We start from the raw sequence: 17,393 nt of genomic DNA on the forward strand, positions 1-17,393 counted from the left end.
GCAGAGTTTTATGGCTGATGAGGTCCATCAAAGGGACTGCTGCTGAGATTTAGGTCACTTTAATGGATGTTTTCACTCTTCAGAACACGACACTCAGCACTGGGCGATGTCCTGTTCTTGTGCTTGAAAAATAGAAAACCTCAGACACTTTTTTTTTTTCCTAAAGGTTGTTTTATTGTAAAACCATAAATACAACACTGACATGAAAATCCTCAAGCAACGGATGCTTTCTTACAGTTACAGTTTGTCTTCTGCCTTGGCATCAACTCTGAAAAGAATGTTGCAGAAACATGTCTCTAAGATATCTCCAAATAACTAAGCTCTGGCCTGGAGCGCTCAGCTTGTTTGGAAGCTAAGTGGAACTATTCCTCCTCTCTTGTGGAATATTTCCATTCAGACAGCAACAGACTTGTAAAAACAGCAACATTTAAACACCTTGATTTTTTTTTCTTTAATAATCCTTTTCATTTGACGTCAGTCTAAGTTTCAAACAGCACTGAATTTATTTAGCTGTAAAAAAACAAAACAAAACAAAACAAAACAAAATCCTAAAAAGAAAAAAAATCAGAAGAACTTGAGGTGGCCTCAAGCGTTCATATATCACAATGAAAATCAGCAACTCAACCCCGTGCAATATTGCTCTCTATTGAGTCATTCGATCCACACCAACAATACATGAGACTTCAAACAGGTTTTGTTTTGTTTATTAACACAGCAAGTGTGACATTAGATAACCTTTTAAATACAGTACATGGTACAGTGCGGGGCCAGTTGCCCGCACTTTTCCCCATTATGAAGACAAAGCCAGCGGTGGCGGTTTATAAAAATATTGTGTTGCTACAAAAGTATAAATTAATGCTACCGGTATTAAGAAATATTAAACACATAAAACTTATAAGGATTAAGAAAAATATTCATTAATACCTGTAGAAAACTCTGGCCTAAAAAAGATATTTTTTGTATATTTTTTGTATATTTTTTTGTATTTTTTAAGATGACATGAGATTCTTGCACTCGCAGGTAGAGACACACGCAGGTGCATCTGTGGTATTGCCTAGAACATCTGCATCTACAGAAAGGAAGGAAATGCACACAAGTTACTGAGGGGAGGGAGGGTGAGGAGGGAAAGGAGAACATTAATTGTTTGCTTGATGAAACAACAAGAATTCAGCTCCCAACAGGAGGTTTCGAAAAACGAACATACGAACGAGGAACAGCTTCTCTTTTCAGACTGGCTGCAAACAAGGATTTCCTGATGGTTTGGTTTGTCGGCATGACACTTCCTAGCTACGGCGTGGACCAGAATCCTCACGGTCTGGACGATGTGTGCTCCTCCTGGACTTACAGCCTTGGCTAGTCACCTGTCACGAATGTTTCAGTCCATCTGTTATCAGTTTTCCTTTTAAATAATTAAAAATAATAATATTATAGTCCCAATAAGTTTAAAGGGACCATGGAAAACAGCTCCTAATACTGTTGCTCCTTCCAGAATACATGCCTCCATCCTTGAGTGGAAAGGTCCTTCTCCATAGATAGCAAGGGGGAAAAAAAAAAAAAAAAAAAAAAAAAAAAAAAAAAAAAAAAAAAAAAAAAAAATCGCTCCTCCCCCCCCCCCAGCCCGCTGGAAAAAAAAACCCCAAACCATCCTATCCACACACATTGCAGAGACCGCCCCAAGAATCCCTAGAAGTCTGAAAACAAGCAGTCAAGGCTGATGAGGCTGGAAGTGTCTTTTTAAGGAACTTTGGTTGTAAAAAGCGAGGATTTGACATGCCTGTACTCATGAACTCCACTGTAAAATATTCCTATCGTTAAGGCTGCGCTGCTCACCTGGGTATCAAGACATGCTGACCACTGTCAATGATGCTAGAACGATGGAAAGAAAGAAAATCCTTCCAGTCAGTGGTTGATGTTGTGCATCAATGAGCCATTTACGTGACTCATTTCAGAAGCTATTCTAAAAAATTCAAACTCGGCTGCCTACAGATCATTAAACCTTAAAGGGCCTACTGGATACACCGTTGTCTAATGTGAGCGAAACTCTTCCGTCAAGTTATAAAACAAAGGACTCTAACAGGAGTAGTAAAAAACCCAACTAACCAGTCAAACAAAAACCAACATTAAACAGAAATCCCCCAAACATTCAATGTATAAAATTAAATTTCAGGGCAATACACTCTCATTGGTTTACCATTTCTGGCCTAGCATAAGCAAACTGTCCCACAGTACTAATGAGGCATTCAGCTTACAGCTGTGCTTGGGTTTACCTCTCTGTATTTTATTGTTTTGTTCAGTGACATTTCCAGAAGCCCCAGGAAGATTGATAACCCGTGGCACGGGGACAGGCCCCATGCACTGTAAAAAGGGAGTTCTTATTGCTACAGAGCGACATCTTCAGAAATATCTGACACAGGACCTTGCGTCTCAGTCGATGCTTCTGGGCATTCCCAACAGATCCCACGGTTTCAAGATCATGGTGTAGCACAGCAAATGCACAGCAGAAGCAGCAAAACATTTAATACTCTCCCCCACCCCGATTCTTTTCGCCTTGCCAGTATAAGGGTTGACAAGACATTTGCTCAACTGGTGTTTTCTCCTCTGCCCCTCAGCTACCTCCCTCCTTTATGAAACCTGGTTATGTATATACTGGAGTGCTGGGAAGGGTTTGGTGCCAGTGGTGACTGGGACGCTGTGGAGGAAGATGCTCTGTGAACCCTCCTGGACCTATCGGGCAGAACTGGCATTTCCCACCTCTATACCCAGTTTCTTTTCTCTCGGCAAGGTCCAAAGCAGCCTTGTGCCTTATGGAGAGTGCTCCATGCAGCTGTACAGCCTCATTTTAAATGATACGGCTCGAAAAACATTCCCGTAACAGACTCCTCCCAGATGAACAGATTTCTCCTCCCTGAAAAGGTTTCCCAGAATATGCCTTTAGAGTCTTTTTGTTCATTTCCATCCCATTGCTCCTAATTATTCCATAGGGAACAACTTGTCCCTTCCTGCATGTCCTCCCTCTGAATGCTCACAGGAGCTCCTCTCCACCTCCTTTAGCCAGAGGGATGCAATTAGAGATCCAAGTCTTTCCTCAGTACAAAGCAGCACTCCCAGCCTCTGAATAACTTTCTGGCTGCTCTTTTACTGTCTTTTGATTTATCAATAAGTTGGTGCTGTCTAGAAATGCACACAGCATTCTCCAAGTAGCACAATGCCTCAGTCACCCTGATCCTGTGCAACACTATGTCCTGGCTTGCCTACTGTGGGATCCAGAAAGTGGAAACGGTCCCTCAGACTGGGTAAGGCTGAGCAGACTCATCCACCAATATAAACATATGTGGTAATTTCTTCTCACACTAAACCTTCCATGTTATTGCAAGCAGTTGGAAAAAAACAAACCAACCAACCTGAGACATCTCACTGAATACTGTATTAACTCAGATACCACCATTTAGAGCTAAAGCAATTTTCAGAAGTGTCTCCCCTCTATTTTCAGTCATTCCCGAGCTTTGAGAGTTATCTGCCGCAACTTCATTTACAAAATTCACATAAGGGTCATGACTCCCTGAGCTGCTTCTGGACGTATTCTCTGATCAGCAGGGGAGAACACCCAGCAAGCGCAGTTAAACCAGTGCAGGTGGTTCATAGGGATGCTTAAACCAATTTATCTCAAAGTTAAACTGGTTTAACCAGCAATTAACAAACTGGATTAGACAAAACCTGAGCCCACAGTCAGCTTTCACAGAAAGTTTTCCAGATTGCACTAGTTCATATACAACCAAATCAGTTTTCTTAAAACAAACATATAGCTTTGACAAAAAGGAAAGTTTACTTCCATCTGAAACCGACCCAGGTGCAAGACACCGAGCCCATCTTGCAAGCCAGAACACAACTGTTGTCTACTGCTAGAGACATGGGGAGAAGAGACAGACACAGGAGACACATCTGGGCTCCATGTTCTCCACTGACCCTCTGGCTGCGGTGCTCACACAGAAACAACTGTTCTGAAGAACTCTGCCTTTGTATCCCACTTTCTCAGTTTTCTAGTAACAAGGATCTTCAGACAGGACTTCAGACAGTAACACGAACTTCAAACAGTTCATCTTCTGTTGGTGCTTGCTCCCCACCTGAAGATCATAACCCTTCCCAAAGCAAACTGTGAAGTCAAAAGTCTGCAAGGTCAGGCACCGTGTTAAGCAGCAGAAACAAATGAATGCCTGGAGGACACACACACCATTTTTGTATTCCAACACATTCCTCAAGTGCGAGTAAAGGAAACAAACAAACAGAAGGCAAATTCCCAACATGACCTACCAGAGGATGAGCCCAATTCTGAGGACTTCTCCTCCCAGCTGAATGGGAGCAGAACCTCATGACAGCTCTGGCCAAACTATTAGATCCTCTCCTCTCTGGTCTCCCACCACAGGAGGTGCTGCTCCATACCACTGAGCCAATCATTGAATAGAATCATAGAATAGTTTGGGTTCGAGTAACCTGGCAAATTAAGAGCTTCCAAAATTCAGACCTTGGTAAAGTATCTTTGCTCCCTAGAATGCAAATCCAAGCCTTGAAGAGGAAGGAGAAACAGGAGCAAAAGCTTGGCATTTAGGGTAAATATGTGTGCTCCAGGTGTGCTTCTCTCCTTTTAATGAAGCATAAGCGTATCAGACAAAAGTCAGCCTGTGAGCAGACACAGCATGAATAGCTTCTCTGAGCTGAACACCCTGTAACCACGTTTAAAACTCATGAAAAGATGTGTCTTCTTCCACTGACTTGCTGGAGAAGGGGGCTGGCCAACCAGCTCCTCCTCTCACCGACTTTCTAGATTGTTCCATTTTAGGGCTTTTGGTTTTATCTCGCTTTTTCAGCTGCTAAGTTGAGTTTTTAAGTCTTTGGGAGAATACCACCTACCAGACATTGCTGCATGTTTGCTTAAATACCATCATTAGTGCAACTGTAACCAGAATTGCCTTGAAGGGGACAGTTACTCGGATGGGGGAGAGGGCCAGTCAATCCCTCTCTTTGGTTGTGACAGTAAAAAAGCTCCAGATCGGGTGCCAAAACCACACTGTAAAAAGGAGAATGGGAGATGGGCTGGGAGTTAAGGGTGGCTGTGGCCTTTCTGTTTGCATGCCCTGGCTGTGCAGCCATGGTCCAGCTCACTGCTGTGCGCAGCCTGGCATCAAATGGTTGCACAAATGACTGCAATTTTACCTCATTCTCAGCTCCAGGGCTTTAAACCTGTGCTAACTCTGCTTTGTCCACTTCTCCACCCTTAATGCCTTGCAGACAGACAACACGATGAGCCCAAGTTGGCAAATCCCACAGAAGTTATCAGCCTGTCCCTTAGCAACAGAGCGCTGGGGTTTGGAACTTTCTTTTCAAAGGAATGCAAGGGTTTTGCACATTCGCCAAGCATTCAGGGTCTCAGGCGAACCACGCAAAAAGGTGTAACGTGCCACAGGAGAAAGAACTACAAATCCTGTCCCCAGTTCTGCCCATCAGCTGAGCTGCACAGTACACACTTTGCAGCCTCAAAAGCAAATCTTGCTTTGGATTCATCCTCCAGCCAAGTCTTCTTGCTGCAGGATACTTTGTGCTTTACAGTGGGAACAGCAGCACAGCACAAACGCTTTGTAATTGGCACACATCTCAGTTGGGTTTTTTGTTTGTAGTTTCAGACTTAGTTATTGTTCGTTACAGGTTTCTCCTGCACTGCAAGTGCAAACAGATGTGTTACTATAGGCCCAACTGGTGGCTGGGCAAGCAGGACTTATACAGGAGAAAATAAAACCAGCAAGAAGAAAAGTTGGCCCTACAGCCAACACCTCCATTTGCAAAAACCACTGCCAGAGAAACAAGATGTCCAAGTGCCTCTGCCTTGGCAGCTCATCTTCAGGTGCTGCTACTCCTGCAGTTGTCAGTGGGGTTGCAGACTGTGTCTTTTAAGATATCCATATGCAAAACTTACATTTAGGAGACAACTAGTTTTGCCCTGATGCCAGTAACAGTGCCGACAGGTCAACACAAATGCTCGACTCAAGCTAATAGTAGGTCCTGTTTCCAGGCTGAAAAGGGCAAGACAGCTGGGTGCGAAGAGCTATTCTCAGTGACCTCGACCTAGGGAAAGTCTCTAGCATGCAAACTGTCCCCCTGTCTGAGCCCCATGGCACTGAAGCTGTCAGTTAGTGCCCGTCAGGTTCAAAGCATCTGCACGCAAAGCCTCAGAGATCGGGTTTGCCATTTCTCCTATCTTGGGACTTGCAACTTCTATTACAACCAGAGATGGGCAGGTGGGATCTTGGTTTAACATCTGTTCAACAGCAGCACTTCAAAGAGGGCCTCCAGTCTCACCACTGCATTGTCAGCAACCAGAAAACACTCCTGCACTGTTGAAGGGCTTCAGCCTCCAGCCTGCCTGCTCGGAGCTGAGCAAGTCCATCCTCCTGAACCTCCAGTGCTGCTCTGCTGCCACTGTGACCACAGCTCTAGAGCACATGACTGGAAGCAGGAGAGACTACTTCAAAAATAAGAATTTGCTTCAATTTGCCTCTGGGATACAAGTCCCAGTGATGAAAAATTCATAGTTTGGCACCAGCAGTTGGGAACTGTCCAAGAGGCACCAAACCTGACAGCCTGCAGAGATCCCGTCCAGCAGCCCATGAACTGTGCCTATGGGCACTGGACACAGCAGAACACTGGCCCTGGTGGACAGCAGAGTGAGTGAGATGTTTTTGCATTATGATGATCTCTAATTGCATTTGGGGTGAGCCAGTAAGTGTGAACGTTTAAGGGCCCGTGGCCTTCCTAGCCAGAACGATTCAGCAACGTAACAAGTAGTGTAATGCACTGTAGGTATTAAAAAGACATTCGTGCTACTAGAGGAAACTATTCCAAATAAAATGGGAAGATATTCTTTGCACTCAATCAGGAGCACTTACATTCAGAAGGATCTTTGAGCCCATGCACTTCTCTAAGCTTCCTTCAAACCCCAGTTTGACAAAACTGATGATCTTTGTTCCCCTGAAAAATCATACACCTTGGTTTGTCCTTGGCCTTGTGAAGGTTATTTTGTGTGTGTGTACTGACAAACTTTTTTACAAACAGTTTAGGTACAAGGGTTCTCAATGGCAGCTGGCAGACCCCGGCAAGCTTGCTGGTGGCCCACAGACATCTGTGCTGACACCACTTGCTTGCTTTTCCTGGTTTCTAGGTTCTCCATATAAGCGACTGCTGTGGTTCCCATAAGGATATTATTTAATCGCAGATAGGCTACTCTAGAACAAGTTTGAGAAACCCTGATGTACAAAATTCACAGAGAAGCTAATTAACACTGGGAATTCAGAAAAGAAGTTATGCTGTAAAAATATAAATCCAAGAAACGTAACAATTACAGACATTTTCTGCCATGAACCATTTCTCCTTAGTTTTAAATCAAACTTAGAATCACTAGCTAACATGTTAAACTCAAAACTGGGAGTGGAGACAGAAGAGTAACTTCTGTTTTTTGGAAAAAATGTATACGAAAAGGTTAAAAATAAAATAAAAGAACCCTTAAAGTCTCCCTTCCTGATTTCTAAAGATACTGGTGTTCATAAAACACAGCTGCCCTGATAACATGCACCGTATGTCAAGAAGGCTGCAGACAAATGCCCTCAAGGTGTACAGTTATTCAAAGGAGCAAAGTCCAGTGCAGAACTGGTCTGTTCAATGTAGTCTGATTATCCATGGCAAGATGGCCCAGGGGACAAGAGGAGAGGTGGGGTGGAGGAGAAACAAAAGAAACTTCAAGTCACTTTAGATCTCAGCTGCCTGAAGACTTTAGAACATCAGCCTCCCATTCGTCTGCCCACTTGAAAACATTAGAAAGTCTGTCAAGTCCACACACTATCTATGGAAAGGAGCACGTTCCTGGCAGAGGGCTGTCTCTCTCACGTGCTCAGCTTTCCTTTCAAACTTAATTTTATATATATTTATATTTTTATATATATATAAAAAAGCACTTGGTTTCCAGGGGCATTCATAATGAGGTCCACAGTGTTTAGAACTTAAAATTCTTTTTCTTTGTTTGGAACAGTGTTTTAAAGTTTTGTTTTAATTAAAAGACAGTCTTAAAGCATGTTGGACTTCAAAAACATGAGTTTGTTCATGTCTTCTGGACTGAGTAGCCGTCTCCTTTTGATTAAGAGAGCCTGCTCACACATATTTACACATTCGCTTCTGGCACCAACAGCAGGCACTGCTAAGAGCCAAAAGGCTAGCTTGGCTAGTTTTGTATGCTTTTGGGTAACACATGACCAGTACTGAAACAGGTCAGGGGTGGCCTGGAAGAGAGGTTCTTGCAAATAATCATAGACTTCATTTTTCCCGAACCAATCTTCTTCCTGAGCTGCTGTGGCTTCCCCTGCTGCCCGAGGCTTCTTGGTTGAAGGTTCAAATTCTGTTTCTTCTGCCCAGGACTCTTTCACCTCATTGATCAACTCACAGACCTTGCCAATGATCTCTTCATGCTGGTACGGTGGCACAGGCCGCAGCTTCTGCTGAGGGTCTAAGATCATGGCTACCTTGTGTGCCGAATGAACTTTGAAGTTCTCCTTCAGCGCCTCCAAGAAGAGGTGGCAGAGCTTGCTGACTACGCCAGCATCATTAGCTTTGGAAGTGAACAGTTTCTCCAGTTTGACATAGGTGGGCAGTACCAGCTGCAAGGTGGGCCGGCTCTCGTTGCTCAACTCAATCACCGCCTGTTTCACAGGAGCCAAAATGGCTGCCAGGTTGCTGAGCAGGTGTTTGTTCAGGTTTTGGATGAGGTTCATCTTCTTTGCCCTGCTGTAGAACTCGCAGATCTGCTCATAGCGCTCGTGGACAAGCAGGAGGGAGTCAGTGACCGAGTTCCAGCAGGGTGGGGGAGAGGTCTCTTCCAGGGAGCCAAAGGTCTCCTTCGAGAGGCCTGTGGATCCTGCCAGATCTTCACAGACATTCAGGAGCTCGATCACTTCGTGCATATTGCGAGCCTGTAGTGTTCGCTTGTTCAGCACACTCTGCACTACTGAGTTCAAGGCACAGGCTGAACAACGCAAGCACATGCCTGCCTTGGAGAATGCAGAGGAATTGACTTTGCAGTCTGTGACGTACACCGTCCTGATCTCTGACATCACAAACTCCGAGAGCACATTCTGTACCCAGTGGTGGATAAAATCACCGTTATCTCGAATGTCTACGCCCTTAATTCCCAGGACGTAACTCTTGATGTGATTGCCTTCCACCTGATAAGCTGTCAGGATGTAGCAAGAATCGGGGCCGATGCTCTGTGAGTGGCAAGTGACACCGATGCCAAGGCATGCGTTGCTGCCCAGGGCGCAGGTGACTTTCACCTTCACTTGGTTGTACATCCGAGGCAAATGCTTCAGAGCCAGTGTGTTGAAATTGCCAAGGATTTCGGTGACAGAGAAGGCACCATAGCGAGCGCCACTATCCACCAGGGTCTGTGCTAGCTTGATGAATTCCTTCCCGCTCACCACGCTCAGAGCCCCAAGGTCAGTGCACATCACCCTCAGGAGCCTCTCAGCAATGTTCTGCCGCTCCTTCTCTGGGATCGCGCTGTTCCCTACTGAACCGCTCGCGGGTGCTGCAGTGAAATACAAGGAGGAAAAGAAAGCACCACATGAGCATTGCTCCTCTGCAACAGGAGAGAGGAAGAAGTCACAAAACAGTTCTTGGAGAGACCCAAAGAGGTGGAACATGCCCAGATGATGGAAGAGACGTCTCCAACCCTGGATTTCCTCCCCCAAGGGTTTCTAGACAGAGGAACCTCCAGGGACAGGCCATGCTCTTGTTTAGAGCAGCAAGGAGTTTATCTGCATGTTTTCCCTGGTGTGGGGACTCAGACAGAGTACGCACTACTCACAGTCCAGTGCCTTAACCAATGGCATCTCTGTGGTGTTCATCAAGGAACTGCCTATAGAAGTTATAATCGTGTGCCATTCACTATCCATGTCTATGGGCTGGTGGTCACAGCTTAGCCCAGCTGTAAAGCTGGACATCTTCCCATTTTTGTGATTTGAGCCTTTTCTTTGAGACAGTTATTTTAACTGGAGCTGCTTCAGTGATGCATACAACTTCCTCCACCATTTCAAAGAGTGCTGAAGCCCAAGTTTCCACTTCTTCCTTGGAACTCCAGCAATCTTGCTTTTTGTGGCTGATTTTGGGTAACGTGAATGTCATTTTTGGCCATATGAGAACACAAAAGCACAATGTTTTTGTATCACCCTTCCCCCAGGCTGCTCAGCTCAAGTGCTTTGGAACTGATTTCCCACAGGGCTGTATTTTACTTTTTCCTGTGGTGAAGCACAAGCTCACAGGATGAGCTGGGGATAAAGCCAGACACTAGCTGCTGCCAGCACAGGGAGTGACAGGTTATGCCTATGTCACACCATGACGACTGGATTAGTTTTTTAACCCCAGGCCGGGAAGTTGGACCTTGGATCAGAAGTTAACTTATTCCAGGAGTTCCTAAATGCATCTTCCTTACAAACCTTTCCAACCGCCTCCCCAGGGTTCCCCGTACTTTTTGCATACGAGCACTCCCTGTAAAGGGAACAGCTGCTCTGCTCTGTAGGGTAGTACATGAATTACAGATGAAATCAAGTGCAGTGAGGCAAGGACAAGGGCCTTGTGCAATGCCCATCACTGCTGCACCCTCTCTGACAGTCAGTTGTTCAAAGTGGACAGATAAGCATGGGATGGAAGAGCAAATGCTGCTACGTACTATTGTTGGCGTTGTTTCTTTGGAGCTGTGGTTTCCACTTTTCTTCAACAACAGCTAGAGGTGATCTGGGTTGGCTAGAGGCAATATTGTTCTCGTTGTCAGCTGTGAGGCAAGAGACAGAGATGTGTTAGAAGCACAAGATAATAATGCTTAAAGCACAAAGAAGGGGAAACAGTACCCATCTGCTTAGCATTTACTTATGATTCCCTTATCTAAGGTTGACACCAATCTACTACATTCTCTGTAGCTTTTAAGCAGTTTTTAGTGAGATGGCACAGTACTGTCAGAAACCTTGAAAACTATCTTTGGACTTGCAACCTATCACCTCCCAAAATGTGGCTGAAATGACAATGTCTTTTTCTGTTCATCAGTGACATTGATGCCACCAGCACACCTTGAGAAATGTCTCCCAATCAACTTAAGCTGCACACCAGGAGGAATAGATGTTCCTTGTGCAGCCTGGCTTGTGTCATTTGCTTGCTTTTGAAATGAAAGGAGATGTAACAAACATTTACCCTTCTTTTGCCTTACTGCCTCTTTCTGCACCACAAGGTGGCTTCCCTTTTTTTTTTTACTGTTAAGTACTTTGTTTTTCAAGCTATGCTCAACTCTTCTGTATCTAAGGTTCTTACTACAATCTTCATATATGGTTTCCTCCCACTGTAGAGAGGGCCAATCTTCTCTTGAGCTGCTCACTGCTTCCTCAGACTGGAAACAAAAAGAAAAATCCCCAAGTTTCTGGAGTGTGACCAAAGATCATTCCGCCCTACGGCTGCAAAGATACCAAGTGCCCTAGGGGCCTTTGTGTTCATGCTCCCATTTCTGTATATGTAACTGGGCTAAACACCTCAGCTGCCAATCTGATGGGATCTTTCAAGGAAATGCAGTCAAGATCAGTAAATTCTGTATTGTATCCATGTGCTTTCCTCTCCTTTGCCCCAAGAACTTCTCCCCACCCTCCAGAGGAAATTTTCTATTCTTAGTATGCTTCACCATGAAATTGTGCTCTGAAATAGGCTGTGAAGCGGCAATACAGTGCACAATGAAGAGAGGTGGAAGAGGAAGGAGAAAGATGGAAAGACTGATGACCAGGCTGAACAGAAGGATGGAATTAAAAACAAAGATGACAAAACAGGCCCTTTACTCATCACAGCTGGACTCATCTCACCTAACTTTGGACATCTCTATTAGACACACCTTTCTTCAAAGTAGCCCCTTGGGGCTTGTTTTACACTCAGTGGTGCAAAACAGGCTTAAGAGTGTGACTCATTCACCCAGGCAGAACTAGATGCCTCTTGTAGTGTAAGATCCATCATGCTCTGAACTCACCTGGAGTCAATGACTTCTTCTCCACCGATTATAAAGGGAGTCCAAGTTGACCAGCTCACATGGCAGTATCTATAGCCTAGGCACACCAGCATGCAGTGAAATGAATCCTGCCCCAGTGCTCCAGACAGCAGAGCACGAATTAGAGGAATATCTTATTAAGGCACACACAAGTGCTTTGCTCTGCAGCCTAGGCTGATGTGGTGCTGGGCAGAGCAGTGGGCTGCCCGTCAGAACAAACAGGAGAGGGCAAAGTTGCTCTCCTTCATGTGTGGCAATGACCTGGGAGAGAAGGGAGACCAGCAAGGATCTAGAGACAAGCAATTATGTGATGAAGCTCCACTGCCCTCTTCCTTACAAGCAAGTCCTCTCAAATTTGAGCAGCTCTGCACATTAACTGCTGGGGCATTCACAAGCCTTGCTGATGAACAGCCACAGACTGCACAATTATTAGGTCTGGGCACTGCACTGGCCACAGACCGGATCGATACCTAAGAGTAATCCAGGGTATGACAGAACCAGGTAGACCCTGGGACTGCCCTGAGGACTGTACATGCCCAGGGAATTCACTGGTCTTGGTTGGCACCTGGGGAGCACTGCCATGCTCAGGACTGCAGCCAGATGTCAGTCTTTGCAGGTGTGGAAGACAGTAGAGCAGGAGGTGCTCCAGCAAATGCCAGTGATCAGATATGACACATCACTTTTCCCCCAGCATTTGCCTAGACTAACTGCTCTTGAGCTAATGCCACCAGTGTCCTCAACCCCAAACATCTGTGAGTAGGCAAAGGAAAACGCTGGATGTTGCCTACTAACTTTATTCATAGTTCAAGCATTCCTTGTCTTGGTGAGGGGTGGGTGGGGGGAGAAACTCTCTATATTTCCTCCCCCCCCCAACTCTTTCTCCATTTCATAATAATAGGGGATTTATTATGTACAAATATCCACTAGCATTCAATATGGCATTAATGAGATTTGTGCATTTCAGACTCATCTTCCTTATCAGGCAGTCTGTGAACTACACAGATCATGGTTCTTTAATTTCTCTTCATGCCTCCAATCCTTTAATCCAGGTTCAGCCTAGTCGTCCTTTTATTTTTTTAGCTCTAGACTGTAGGAAGGGAATTATATGGTAGCACTCGACCTGAACAAAGTACTCTAAAGGGAGTCAAAGCTGTATATTGTACAGTGTAATTACAGAACAAATTCCTTTGCCTGGTGTTCTGCTGTTCTATTTCTGCCTTTCAGCCTCCAATTTACATTCTAATTGCTTCTTCTCATTGTGTAGCTGCTTTATGGAGCTATAATCTCTCCTTATTACCTTCTAGCCTCCAGGCTCAGCCCTCTGAATGACTCAAGAGCCAGTATGTCCCTGCTTTCACTCCTCGAGGCCATTCCCTGTCTTCAGTGACTTGGGAGAGGGGCTCAGGGGATGCATCACATTTAGTTGGAAGAGATTAGCCCTTTGCATCAGACACAATAAGCCAAACTGGACTCCTGAACACATTAACTGAAGGAGGATTTGACCCATATGGGCTTCTTGCATCTCTGCATCCCCATAATGTAAAATTGCTTGAGCCAGACGTGTTGGACTGGTATAAACTGCTACTATGCCAGTGTCCCCAGTACGTGGATCCTATGTCACCAGTTCTGCTGACTACCGCAAGGTCTCTGCACCCCCACACTTCAGAGATGTTGTGCCAATGCTGTTTCTTGGATATGGAAATCCCCAAGTTCTGACAGGCTAAAAGGCAACAAACTGTGACCTGAGTAACTGCAAGCCCTGTGTAATCTCCACTGTTGCTCTGCTTAAGTACGACATCCAGAACCGGACACCCACCAAAGCTGTCTGTAGCTTTCACACCTCTTCACTTTGTTTTACCCTCATCCCACAGTAGCAAATTCTGTGCCGCTTGCCTCCAGTTGCACAGATCTGCAGGAAAGGCTGCTGTTCCCTGCAGAGGAAGAACCATGAGCACAGGACTGGCAAACACCATCCAGAGAGATGACACAGCAGGGGACAGCTGCTTTCACAAGGGGCAGCCTCGGTGATGCCTGGAGAAAGCACTTAAAGACGACAAACAAGCTTGCTGTCACTGTACCAGTGAGACTCGGGGGGGAAGCAGCCAAGCAGAAGACAGTGACTTACAAACAGAGCAGGGAGAGATGAGAAAATACAGAGTTTAACAGGAGTAATCCTGAGTTGGGGAGAGGGGATTTACCCATTAATATATCTCTGCTGACATTACATGAGTCAGATCACAGATACCTGCTCCCTCCAGCCCTGTTCTGTGTCCAAAGTAACCCAGATGAACAAGCCCAGAGGCCATGGGTCATTTGTAAAGAAGAGAGAAAAGGAAGAAGGTGCAGACAGCTCTAGCTTAAAATTTTCAACAGCTCATACCTTGCCAGTGAATTGCCATTCTCCCCTTTGACACCTTAGCCCTGGTACCTCCTTTGCAGCTCCTCTACTCAGTGTCACCAAGAGCTACAACTCAAATGCTGCATTTCAGTACCAGAGACCAGAACAAGGAACAGGATGGTCAGGACGCAGCTTGGAGGCAAGCAGAAATTGCCATCGACAAACAGCAAGAACAGACCCCATCACCATGGAGTGACAGCTGCCCCTACTGTGAGTGGAGCTTCACCACTCCCTGGCGTAACATGAAGTCCAATCACCCCACATTAACCAGCTTATGGTCTAACAGAAAATAACATCCACAAAACTCATACAAAACTTTAACAAATCACCCTAACTGTCTATTAATAACATTACAAAGATGATAAAGTAGCTGCTGAACAACACACAAAGCCTGCACTGAGATTCACCAGTGAGAACTGAACTGCAATGGAGGAACCGCGCAGATAAAGAACTCAAGGGACACTCATTAAAATTAGGACTAAAACACAGAACAAGACAAGAACTTTGATTAGAATTACTGTTACAGAACGGAAAATATGCTTTTCCTCAAACCACTTGTCCTTCCATGCCACTCTATCTGGGGCTTACCTGTAAAGTAAGGGCAAACACAAGCACTGAACATGTATCTCAACAGAGCAGCTGTCTGTCAGAGGACACAGGTCTGTCAAAGGTGACTTAATTTGTAAACCTGTGTGAATTCACTTGAATTTTCTCATTCAAGAGGAAAAAAAGAAAAAATTTCTGCCAATATAAAAAAAGTCCTGTTTCTACATATTTGAATATTCTGAATGCTGTCTTTGAAAACAGCTTTGGAATTTTAAAATCCTTTCTTATGTATTGAGATAGAAAACAAAAAAGGTGGCTTAGAAACAAAGTAGTGAACTGCTCAGAATTTTCTTTTGAAGAGAACTGAGAAGGAAATGAACACAACTGCTGAAATAGCAAATTCTTCTTCTGAGAACACATTTCAGTCCTTTGCAGAAGTCCAGGAGACACAAGCACAGAAAAAGACTTGTGTGGGCAAAGGCTCTGCTGCCCTGCAAGCATTTTTGCTTTGTTTGCCTCAGCGAGAACTACCCTTTTTGCAGGAGGGATTTCATCCGCTGTAGGAGTAACCCATTAATGCTTACGCAATGAGCATTCCCTAGATACCTTTGGATAAAGGGAATGAGTAGTTTGATGTGCTCTGTGCTAGCACGGCATGTTTCCTCTCTTCCTAGGGAAAGGAGTAATATTTATGATATACTGTGAGCCTTACATTGTTGCAGCCACTGCTACGTGCTCCAGCCTTTGAGTATCTTTTTTGCTGCAGGTGAAATTACTGGGGCTTTGGAAACTGTGAGCACAGAAAGCTCTATTGACACACAACGGGGTCAACATCAGGCATCAGCGCAGAATTTAATTCTCCGCTTTAAGTGAGTCGAAGTGCCCAGCTTACCTGCATGGGACTGCATGTGCTCCAGGAGATTGTTATAAAACTGGAACTGGATTCCACAAGCTCCACAGGTGTAAGGCTCTGTTTGGGAGAAATCAGTTCAGAAGAATTATACAGAGTATGCAGGGAAGCAGCACACGTGCATACTTCAGTTTGTACAGTAGTGGGGCAGTGCCTTAGGGCCCGGTCCTTGTCACCTCAGCCCACGTGTGCTCGTCACAGCAGCTCCTTAGAACCAAAGCCGCAGGGCTCCAGCTGTGATTCGGGAAAGCGCTAGGGCACATCACTGCTTCCTGGGCTGGGGTCAGGCATTTTTCCATGTGCTTCACTTTACTGCCACGAGAAGGCCTGGGACAGCAGAGGGATAGCTTATGCACTAAAGTGAAGCACCTGCTGATGTGTGTTTGGGGGGGATCTTGGTGAAGCTGCACAAAGATTTGAGAGGCTACAATACTGACTGGGGTTTACTAGTTCATGCCTGCTGCAGGCTGTTTTAAGCATATCCTTCTTCTTTTTAAGCCTGAAAGCAAAGCATGGTGAATTAATTTTACATCCAGTTCTGTCAAATTCCAGTCTCTGCTGCCTTTCCTGAGTAAGACAAGGAGCATTGGGTTGTGAAAAATCCTGTTGCTCAGAAGTTGGGGCATGGAGAAGTGCCATGGGGGAACTCAGCTTGGTTTTTTGTGGCTGTCAACAAGCGCAGCGAGACTGGGGAACAGAGAGTGCCACTGGGCTCAGCAGCAGCAAGTCACTGGGGTAAGCAGAGGTGGAGGGGAAGAAGCACAGAAATCAGAGCTGTGCCAGAAGGCTGAGAGCAGAGCAGGAGAGCCATGTTGCCAGAGTAATATGGATGAGCCGGAGTCAGGAAAGAGCTGGGTGCAGAGCTCCCTCATGAGCTGAAAGATACATTTAGTTCTGTTCTAACAAGTGTGTTGAAAGTGCATTTTATCCACTTAATTAACCTAATAGCAAATGTTTGCAGTTCCTCATTTAAACAGTATTAGTTGGGTGCATTAGCTGACAGACGTAATATCAAACTACAGTGGCTAAAACATGTTAACATTGCAGTTTTGCTTTTATACCTCCAGATATACCAGCACACTGCCACCATTTATGCTGTGACATTTTTTTCGTAACAGCAGAATGGACAAATGCAAGCATTTGGTATATAAACAACTTTGCATATAAATGCCTGGCACACACAGAGAGCAAGATCTATTGCTACAATATACCAGAAATCTCTATCTGCGTTTGAAAGGAAAAACATATTCTGCATCAGTGAAACTTAAGAATCTATTGCACATAAGCAAAAGCACCAGCATCCAGGATGGAAGAACCAAAATACAGGAAAGCACAAGCCTGACTTGGCTATAATCTGTAAGATGTCTATCTCAGGTAACAAACCCCAGAATTCATCAGATGGCTACAGGAAGCTGTGAGGAAAAAACATAAAA

General features: G+C 45.0%; 1 protein-coding gene across 42 annotated transcripts in view; it reads right to left on the reverse strand.

Annotated features, from left to right (window-relative positions):
• Positions 1–688: 688 nt before the first annotated feature.
• ZNF618 (zinc finger protein 618) overlaps positions 689–17,393 on the reverse strand; it is a 164,549-nt gene continuing 147,844 nt past the window's right edge. For 30 of the 42 annotated variants that reach the window (XM_041120045.1, XM_041120039.1, XM_041120026.1 and 27 more), the window contains 3 exons: positions 15,943–16,020; positions 10,760–10,861; positions 689–9,670 (listed from right to left, as the gene is read on the reverse strand). In XM_041120045.1, the coding sequence (XP_040975979.1) occupies positions 8,106–9,670; positions 10,760–10,861; positions 15,943–16,020 (1,745 nt within the window). In that variant the 3' untranslated portion in view covers positions 689–8,105. The remainder of the gene's footprint in view (positions 9,671–10,759; positions 10,862–15,942; positions 16,021–17,393) is intronic. The other 12 variants (XM_029999769.2, XM_041120050.1, XM_029999760.2 and 9 more) reach the window with 3 other exon arrangements.

The sequence above is a fragment of the Aquila chrysaetos genome, chromosome 24 (genome assembly GCF_900496995.4).
Source record: "Aquila chrysaetos chrysaetos chromosome 24, bAquChr1.4, whole genome shotgun sequence".
Taxonomy (NCBI): Eukaryota; Metazoa; Chordata; class Aves; order Accipitriformes; family Accipitridae; genus Aquila; species Aquila chrysaetos.